The sequence below is a fragment of the Notolepis coatsorum genome (assembly GCF_963971535.1).
Source record: "Notolepis coatsorum genome assembly, chromosome: 7".
NCBI lineage: Eukaryota > Metazoa > Chordata > Actinopteri > Aulopiformes > Paralepididae > Notolepis > Notolepis coatsorum.
The window spans coordinates 1655260-1665531 of record NC_140171.1 but is presented as its reverse complement, the minus strand read 5'-3'; the positions used below and the strand labels follow the sequence as shown (position 1 = coordinate 1665531).

The window sequence follows — 10272 nt, the reverse complement described above, 5'->3', positions numbered from 1 at the left end:
GAAAGAAGAAAAAACTAAATAAAAGAGCTCTCCGTTCTTCTGAGGTTGGCGAGGCCAAGAGGAAGGTGGTCTGGGGGGGGGCGGAGGAGGAAGAGGAGAAGGGTGAGGCGGAGGAGGAAGAGGAGAAGGGTGAGGCGGAGGAGGAAGAGGAGAAGGGTGAGGCGGAGGAGGAGGAAGAGGGTGAGAGGGGGGTTGGCCGAGAAAAAAAGGGCGGATTTCCAAAACCGAAGCACCTCTCCTTCTGGGACGAAACGAAACGGACGAGGAGGAAGAAAGAACCAGGCGGGGAGATTCCACCTAGAGATTCAGGCCGCCGGCAGGAGGACGAGGAGGAGGAGGGGAGGAGGCCAGCGTGGGCGGCAGTGTGCAGCGGGTAGAGTCACCCCATCCAGGCCGCGTTGGTCTCGCTGTGTTCGAGGAGGAGGCACCCCGGGTGTGTGCAGTGCGCTGACGGGCAGATCCTGCGGGCGGGCGGACTGCGTCTGTGGGGGGGGGGGGGGTTTAGTTTACTCATTTTATTTGATCAGGGACAGTGCGTATCAGTCAACAGTTTATACATTTATAAATGAATACAAATTAAAAAAACTTGTAAATATGCCAACATTAGCAGGGTTGCTAGTTTTCAGTTGTAGTCCCTGGGCTGCCTATATATTCGAATACCAACCGTTTTGTGTGCGTTTTGCGAATCCGATTGGCCACTGACGTTTCTGGTCATGTGACATGTGCACCAATCGTGTGACGGCAAGTTCTTTCGACGGTTAAGCTTAGGCGACTCTTTCGAAGTTGGTTAAGGTTAGAGTTTGTCTTTAGAGCAGGGCGATAGAACGCCAGCCCTGATTCCAAACTCTAACCGTAACCAACTGCGAAAGCTTAACCAGTGATAAACTAGGCTGTTAGGTAGTTTGCAGGCTGTTCGACGCGGAAATGGGCAAAGACACAGCTCGTCGCGCGATTGGGGCGCACATGTCACATGACCAGAAACGTCTCAGTGGCCAATCAGATTTGCAAAAACCGCACAAAACGGTTGGTATTCGAATAGACGCCCCCTGGGCTAGATGTTTAAGCCAGAAAAGAAACAGAAAGATAGAAGGATATTAAAGCTAATATAAACAGTAGGAATCTATAAAAAAAAAATTTAATTAAATTAAATAAAAACAGTGTACAGGGACAAATCAAAGCTATATATGTATAAACACTGTATAGGCAGGCACACACATATATATAATCATAAATCACATAACCACAATAAGGACAGTCAGGCTAGTGGGCAAGCATACGAGGCAGCTGGGCTGCGACGTAGGGCTGGGCGATATAACGATAACGATAAATATCGCAATATATTTGAATAATCAATATCGAATATCGAAAATATATATATATATATATTTTTTTTTTGTGACCTGCAACAGGGCAGCTTTAAAACCAGAGACAGTGGACAGACTTGTCTTTCTTGCCTGCAACTTAAAGTAATGGCTTTGCTTGTCCAAATGACAATACTGACCAAATTGAGATTTATTTTTCTCTTGTCCATTTATTTTGTTTGCTTTCTATAATGTAAAATACAGTTTGAAACCGTCTGTACACAGTAGGCTATGTGTGAGCTAGCAGAACTAGACTCCAGTCACGAGTCACGGTGCACATGTGCGGTGGTTTGTCCACCAAAAAAGCGCCAAAAGATAGAAAATAAACTAGCAGAGCCAGAACTGTTCAACTCCCCTGGAGCCACAGCCAGCAGAGAAGCCGGTTTACTTTCGCTTTTAAACCAGCTGCAGCCTGAGAACTGGAGTGTGAGGGGCTGTAACACTAAAGAGGGCGGCAACGACAAAGAATTGCTGCAAAAAAATTGTTAAAAAAAAAATTAAATAAAAAATTTTACTTATAACAATTTCGATAATTATCGAAATCGAGAAAAATATGATATTGATAACATTATCATATCGTTATCGCGATATGATTTTTTTGCCATATCGCCCCCAGCCCTAGTGCCACGTGACTTGCTAACGATCATCACAGACCTGATTCTGTAGGTTCTGCGGCGGTTCACTCGTCTGCGTGGGCTGCAGCAGCGGCGGCGGCGTGCTGGGCCTGGCAGTAGTCCCCACTGCCCTTCAGAAACTCCATAAATGTGTGACCCAGAACACCACGGAACTGCTGTGGAGACAGAACCACAAGGGGGGGGGGGGGGGGGGGGGCGGCGTTTAGGTCCTGGTGCTGCAAGAGTCCTTCAAGATTCAAGACTTCAGGAGTTTTATTTAGGGGATGGACCTGTCTCAAACCCTGCCCCTTTTCTTGATCCTCCAATCACAACTGTCGCTTACCTCGGACAAACTTGGTTTGTCCGAGGTAAGCGACAGTTGTGATTGGAGGATCAAGAAAAGAGGGCAGGGTTTGAGATAGGTCTATTGTCCGATATTATCGGCCTACCCTACATTATTGGCATTAAAATGTAACATCGGAAATTATCGGTATCGGTTTTCAAAAAAAAAAAAAAAAAAATGTTTACCTTTATTTACCCAGGTAAGCAAACTAAGAACAAATTCTTATTTTATTTATTGTCAAAAGTATGCATAATGTTGTGTTAATTCCACGACAAGAGATATGTAATGTTATAACCCTGCATATATCGGTATCGGAAATTAAGAGTTGGACAATATCAGTATATCGGATCATATCAGTAAAAAGAAAAAAAAGCCAATATCGAACATCCCTAGCTTTATTCATCACACACACATTACCAGGGCATACAGTGAAATGCGGTTGGCCATGCCCGCTTCGATTGTGCAATAAAAACAATAGTAATAGTAAAAAAAAAAAAAAAAAAAAGATAACTAGATGAACCCTTTGCCGTGCGGCAGTGAAAGGGTTAAACAAAACATGGTAAATAGACATGTTAATAAATCGCTTAAAGGCACTGGATCCTATGTACACATACACCTATACAATGTGCAGTTCTTCTTCTATGGCCCTCCCTATGCCATACTTGCTGTTACTAACTATACTGTACAACAATCACAACCTACCGTCCTACACATTAAGGCCATGGTTAGACTAGTGTTTTTGTGGCTCGTTTTTATACGTTTTTGAATACGTTTGATGTCCCTATTACACAGAAATGCGTTTTTTGGCGGATACGGCTGAAACGCTAAATTGTGTTTGCGTTTTGGAGAAACCCTAAAAAACGCGCCGACAACAGCCGTGTAGTCAGCACGGAGCCGTTGTTGCGAAAACGCCCATGCGCAGTAGATACCATCTGCGTGCCCTTCCGGTGACAACAGAGCTGTCCCAAACCAAATAGCTGCAGCTACTATGTGTTGTCAAGTTATTGTTATAAGGACCCCAGTCCAAGCTACAACAGTCTGCATTCCCTTAACAATTGTTTGTATTGAGCCGTATTGTATTGTACCCATATGCAATATTTTAAATAAAGTTTACATCCATTCATTCTGCTAGCATTACCGATTGGCACTGCCACTGGATAACATGAGCTAGTGTTAGCTATCAAACCCTGTTAGCTCAAAGCTCCTCTTTCAACTTAACAAGCATTAAACAAAATGGCCCAGTCATCTATTCACCTTTGTTTAATACACACAGCGTTGTCTCTAATGTTATCTAACCACTGATAGCTCCCGATATCATCAGTTTGGTGCTGGCTAAGTAGCGTGAGCTAACGTTAGCTTCTAGCCACAATGCTATACTGTTATAATGGCAAATTCCATTGACGTTAGCATGCAGCTAACAATGCTACCGATCTTTTTTTAGACTAAACTATCCGCTCTTGGTGGTCACTTGTGTTGATGTTAGTTTTGTTTCATCAACAAATGACAGGGAGAACACACAGTGAATGTATCCGTTTTGTTTATTGCACTTTTATTAGGCTTTGCTGAAAAAGAATTGCTGCATTGAGTAAATAGGCAAGATGGTGGCGCGGCATAGGCGCCTGCCTTATTGACATTTTCTTTGCTGGAGCTTCCAGGAAGTGTATTGGCACATTCAAGTTATGATTGGTTGAAATTGCCTTCATGTTCGCCACCTACTGCTTTGGCAGTGTACTACATCACTGTGCCCAGGTGACAAAAACGAAAGTGTGACTCGAGGCTGCCGCGTCGCGGCGAAACTCGTATGAGAATGAAACGAAAATTAAACGAAAGGTGTAACCGCCGCCTAAGAAGAGCTTACAGATCTGATCCATTACTTTTACAGGAGATCATGTGCTTAACTGTCCTGGTGGTGACACGCTCCAATGTCCCCCACACCAATGTACAGTTTCTTCCCCTTCGGATGTATATATTTTTTATGATCTCTTTCTACTGCACAGTTCTGTATAGTATATGTCATAAATGTCCTGATGAATTGAAAACGGGGGGACCCCGATGTAAACAAGACGAAAGGCTTTTTCTGGTCGGCATCCTCAGTTGTACAGTTGTTTTGTATTGCGCCGTGCTTTATTGTGCCCTGAGTCTGCAATCTGTTAATAAAGTTTTGAATCAATCAATCAATCAATCAATCAAGCAATGCCTCCTTTAGAGAAATGCCCTGGTAACATGCTTCTATTGCGCTTAAATGCCCTGATAACATCCAACTACGACGACTAGGAACCTAAAAAGGACAATAACTTTAGAATAGAAATACTTTTATTATCCCCGAGGGAAATAACACTACCTTTATGCTGCATACTGCACCTTTATGTGATACTGTGAATACTGTATTATTTCAGTTAGTTAGGTAGTTAATTATATTGACTTGTTATATTGTTTACACTGCTTGTTTTTACTACCTGTACCTCCCCTCCCCCCTCCCCCTGCTGCTGTGATGCCTGCATTTCCCCCCCAAGAGGATAAATAAAGGAATAACTTATCTTATCTATGTCTCCTTTAGAGAAATGTCTTGGCAACATGCTTCTATGTGCTTAAATGTCCTGGTTAGAGATGTTCCGATACCATTTTTTCCTTTCCGATCCGATTCCGATACCTAAGCTTTGGGTATCGGCCGATACCGATACTTATCCGATACCAGTGCATACATTAAAAAAATAAAAAAATATTATATAAATTATAAAACTTTTTTTTTTTTAATACAGCTACTGTTTTATATATACTGTTTTTTAGTAATAACTATAAAGTAATGGTATTTATTCAACAACAGGTGATTGTATAGATTAGTATTAGTATCAGTAATTGAAAACTATCTCAATGAGTTCACCCACGGAAAGGTTGTTGGCACATTAGTTCCACACGGACATTATTCGTTGCTGCACTTGCTTCCACAAGAAGGCTCCGTTTAGTACCAGAGGCTCTGTTGTTGTGATTTTTGCACAATAAATATTCAACATTCTCTTTTGAGACTCCGCCTCAGACTCTTATCATTTGGCACTAAAAGCTAAACATTGTCGCCGATATGGCTGTCCGCAACATGTCATTAATTGTGTACGCGACGTGCAATTGTGCAATGACAACGTTACCGTGAGCTATGTTAGCTAGCATGAGCTACCGCTATATGGAAAGACTGTAACGTTACTGCCGGTGACATTGTGATTTAACTTGGAATACTCCTTTGCCAACTTGCTGTACTTTGCTTGCAGATCTGCAGCCATTATTGCTGGATTATGTGAATAGCCCCAACTTTAGCCAAGGTAACGTCAAAGCTAGCTTTCGGTTAGCTGTTCAATGCTAATAACACCAGCCACCAAGCGAACTCATCAGAGCTCCCCGTCAACAGCGCTGTCGGGACAATGGCATTTTAAGAAAGTATCTGCTCTGCTGTTAATGGCAATTGACACTTTAATTCACGGTCGATTAAGCACACGTTTGTTTTATAATGCTCACCCAGCGAAGTATGAGTATATAAAGTATCTACAGAGCCCAACGTCCGCAGTGTTGTTGATAAATTACGTCATGGTATCGGACCGCAACATTAGAGGGTACTCGCCGATACCGATACCAGCATTTTAGGCAGTATCGGCGGCATTTCCGATACTGGTATCGGAACAACTCTAGTCCTGGTAACATGTTTCTATGTGCTGAAATGCCCCCAATAACATGCTTATATGTACTTAAATGTCCTGGTAACATGTTTTTATGTGCTGAAAATGTAATGCCCCAATAACATTATGTACTTAAATGTCCTGGTAACATGTTTCTATGTGCTGAAATGCCCCCAATAACATGCTTATTATGTACTTAAATGTCCTGGTAACATGTTTTTATGTGCTGAAAATGCCCCCAATAACATGCTTATTATGTACTTAAAATGTCCTGGTAACATGTTTGTGCTGAAATGCCCCCAATAACATGCTTATATGTACTTAAACGTCCTGGTAACATGTTTTTATGTGCTGAAATGCCCCCAATAACATGCGTATATGTACTTAAACGTCCTGGTAACATGTTTTTATGTGCTGAAAATGTATGCCCCAATAACATTATGACGTACTTAAACGTCCTGGTAACATGTTTCTATGTGGTGAAATGTTGCACACAGCATGGTATCAAGAAGAGTTTAACATTGGGTTAATATATCAGATACAGATGTGCTGTCTACCTTAGGCTGAGGTTACACCTTTCGTATCATCTTCGTATTGTTTTCTTATACGCATCGCCGCGTATCGCCGCGACGTCATGCGCCTCGAGTCACACTTTCGTTTTTTTTTCGTTTTTGTCAGCCAAGCACACTGATGTAGTACACTGCCAAAGCAGTAGGTGGCAGTAGGTGGCAAACATGAAGGCAATTTCAACCAATCAGAACGAATGTGCCAATACACTTCCTGGTGGAAGCTCCACCACCAAAGAAAATGTCAACAAGGCAGCCTATGCCGCGCCACCATCTTGTTTACTCAATGCAGCAATAATTTTCCAGCAAAGCCTAATAAAAGTGCAATAAACAAAACGGATACATTCACTGTGTGTTCTGCTTGTCATTTGTTGATGAAACAAAACTAACATCAACACAAGTGACCACCAAGAGCGGATAGTTTTAGTCTAAAAAACGCTCGGTAGCATTGTTAGCTGCATGCTAACGTCAATGGAGTATGCCATTATAATAATATAGCATTGTGGCTAGAAGCTAACGTTAGCTCACGCTACTTAGCCAGCATCAAAACTGATGATATCGCGAGGTATCAGTAGTTAGATAACATTAGAGACAACGCTGTGTGTATTAAACAAAGGTGAATAGATGACTGGGCCATTTTGTTTAATGCTTCTTAAGTTGAAAGAGGAACTCTGAGCTAACAGGGTCTGAATCCTGATAGCTCACGTTAGCCAGCTGCTCATGCCATCGGTAATGCTAGCAGAATGAATGGATGTAAACTTTATTTAACATATTGCATATGGGTACAATACAATACGGCTCAATACAAACAATTGTTAAGGGAATGCAGACTGTTGTAGCTTGGACTGGGGTCCTTATAACAATAACTTGACAACACATGGTAGCTGAAGCTATTTGGGACACGGAGCTACTGTATGTCCCAAACACACACACTGTTGTCACCGGAAGGGCACGCAGATGGTATCTACTGCGCATGGGCGTTTTCGCAACAACTGCTCCGTGCTGACTACACGCTGTATTCCTGGCGTTTTTTTTGCGTATCTCCAAACGCAAACACAATTTTGCGTTTCAGCCGTATCCACAAAAAAACGCCAAAAAACGCGTTTCTGTGTAGATAGGACATGATACGTCGTCAAAAACGTATAAAAAAACGCCAGGAATACACTAGTCTAACCTCAGCCTTAGCCTGGTATCATAGGTCGACAACACAGACACCATCCCTCACACGGGCTCAATGGGAACTCATAGGAGGAACTCATAGCAGGTTTTAGGAAGTACCGGTACAATCGAAACGCACCCTGTGTAGATATAGATAGATACCCCCCCTAGCGCAGTGAGGAGGAGCATGGCTGCTGAACGCATCGGAGGTGACGCTCGCCAACGCACTGTGGCACGGTAGAAACTGGATCATGTGCCATTTCTGTCTGACATCTATATCATAACGCTGTGAGTGTCAACTCAACACGAGGCCTGCTGTGCGCGCGCTGGAACATGGGGCTTCATTTAGATACAAAAGAAATAGATAAACCATACATCTGCTGAAGAACATACAGCACGGCGAGAGGTTTCCCTGCTGCATGTGCGCGCCTTGGCTTTAACCCCGTTATTACGCATTAACCATTACGCATACAAATCCCTTTACCGCCCCACTGGAGATGTTTTCACCTTGTGTGTGCTTCCATACTGTCTGAGCTGCTGAAGTATGCATGTGAATCATTCTTTTTCTGGACTCTTTTTGTATCACAAACAGTACTGTATTTGCAAATCTGGTATGTCATAAATGTATAGATGTAGCAGTACTGTCTATCTGTATGTCGTGTGTGTCATGATGAATTGAAAATGGGGGACCCTGATGTAAACAAGACGAAAGTCTTTCTCTGGTCTGCATGCCCTTAACAATTGTGTGTATCGAGCTGTACTGTATTGTACCCATTCTGCAATCTGTTAATACACTTTTCAATCAATCAATCAATCAATAATCCCATGTTTTCACTTCAATACTGTCTGAGCTGCTGAAGTGTGCATGTTATTAATCCCATGTTTTCCGGGCTTGGGGGGAAAAAAACAATGTTTTCGTGACTGAATATTATGATTAGGCCCAACACAACATTGCACCCAATAATAAAAGAGGGAACGACCCGACAGATGATTAGGGCGAGAAGTGGGTTTAGCAACAATAGGATGTCATTTAAAAACGACACGAGTTTTTTTTTGTCTTCATACTTTGAAGGAATAATAACGTTGTCAAATGCGAATGTGCAGAAAGTGTCCTTTGTGTTGCTGCTGCTGCATGCGGGCGCCGCCACCACCATCACTACAGAGAGGGCCTGTGTGTGTATTATGGTCTGTCGAGATGCGAAGCCCAACGTGTTGTTTATTAAATAGTGAGGAAGATCGTGTTTCGTTCAAGCACACCGGGGTTCACATTGGATCCACAAAAGGACAATGATACCGTTAAGACACATTTGCAACAAAAGTGCGTCGATTTTATCCGACCAAAAATGTCCCCGAATGGAAAAATAAAGAATTGCGCATCTGATCTGAAACCGGGCAACGCAACGGTTATTAAAATACAACACAATGCGGTGTCGCTGTTTATGATGATTAAACGACCTGTGGTCTCATTCACACGATTCAAACAGACACCGACGTATCGGAAATATAACAAGCATATCAATAAGCAAAACAACAACAAACGAAAAGGATCAGTGACGGCGAGGCCGTGATTTCACTGAAGAAGAAGAAACGACCGAATTTTACAAACACAACACAAGAAAAACATTGAGACACACAAAATGGCAACAGAGAGAGAGAGGTTTACTTACTGGGATGTGCTTACTCATTGAAGATTGTAGCTTAATCATACAGCCGGTTCCTAAAAAGAAGTAAAGAATATAATATATTAAATGATGGTTCTGCACCATACAGTCTGTGTGGCCCCAGTAATGTCTCCTCCGTGTGTGGCGTCGCGACGTCGTCTCTTCGACTGTAAGAACCAGAGGGGCCGCCTCTCTCCTCAAACCACACCCTGTTCCCTTTTCCAGCCAGCCCCCACCATGCTGCATGTTACACCCTCTATTACTGTCACCCTATACACCCTGTTCCCTGTTCCAGCCAGCCCCCACCATGCTGCATGTTACACCCTCTATTACTGTCACCCTATACACCCTGTTCCCTGTTCCAGCCAGCCCCCACACGCTGCACGTTACACCCTCTATTACTGTCACCCTATACACCCTGTTCCCTGTTCCAGCCAGCCCCCATACGCTGCACGTTACACCCTCTATTACTGTCACCCTACTACACCCTGTCCCCTGTTCCAGCCAGCCCCCACCATGCTGCATGTTACACCCTCTATTACTGTCACCCTACTACACCCTGTTCCCTGTTCCAGCCAGCCCCCACCATGCTGCATGTTACACCCTCTATTACTGTCACCCCCTACTACACCCTACACCCTGTTCCAGCCAGCCCCCACACGCTGCATGTTACACCCTCTATTACTGTCACCCTACTACACCCTGTTCCCTGTTCCAGCCAGCCCCCACCATGCTGCATGTTACACCCTCTACTACTGTCACCCCCTACACCCTGTTCCCTGTTCCAGCCAGCCCCCACACGCTGCACGTTACACCCTGTTCCAGGGTTCGAAATGAAGGGGGGCTTGGGGCAAAATGCCCTCGAAAATCAGTTAAGGGGGGCAAGAAAAGCCCCAGACAGTTTACT

The 10272-nt window shown here is 43.5% G+C and overlaps 1 protein-coding gene across 1 annotated transcript; it reads right to left on the bottom strand.

The window, feature by feature from the left end:
- Window positions 1-343: 343 nt before the first annotated feature.
- On the bottom strand, window positions 344-9506 carry LOC311232207 (uncharacterized protein). The gene is made up of 3 exons (XM_084318918.1): window positions 9372-9506; window positions 2016-2151; window positions 344-482 (listed from the first exon to the last, which is right to left on the bottom strand). Exons 1-2 carry the CDS (start codon window positions 9468-9470, stop codon window positions 2041-2043), a joined length of 210 nt encoding a protein of 69 aa, XP_084175044.1. The 5' UTR covers window positions 9471-9506; the 3' UTR covers window positions 344-482; window positions 2016-2040.
- Window positions 9507-10272: the final 766 nt, after the last annotated feature.

Coding starts and splice junctions, on each gene's coding strand:
- LOC311232207 (XM_084318918.1), bottom strand. CDS start 9,470: ATGGTGCAGAACCATCATTTAATATATTATATTCTTTACTTCTTTTTA. Junction 2,152..9,371: donor CAATGAGTAAGCACATCCCA/GTAAGTAAACCT, acceptor CTGTCTCCACAG/CAGTTCCGTGGTGTTCTGGG.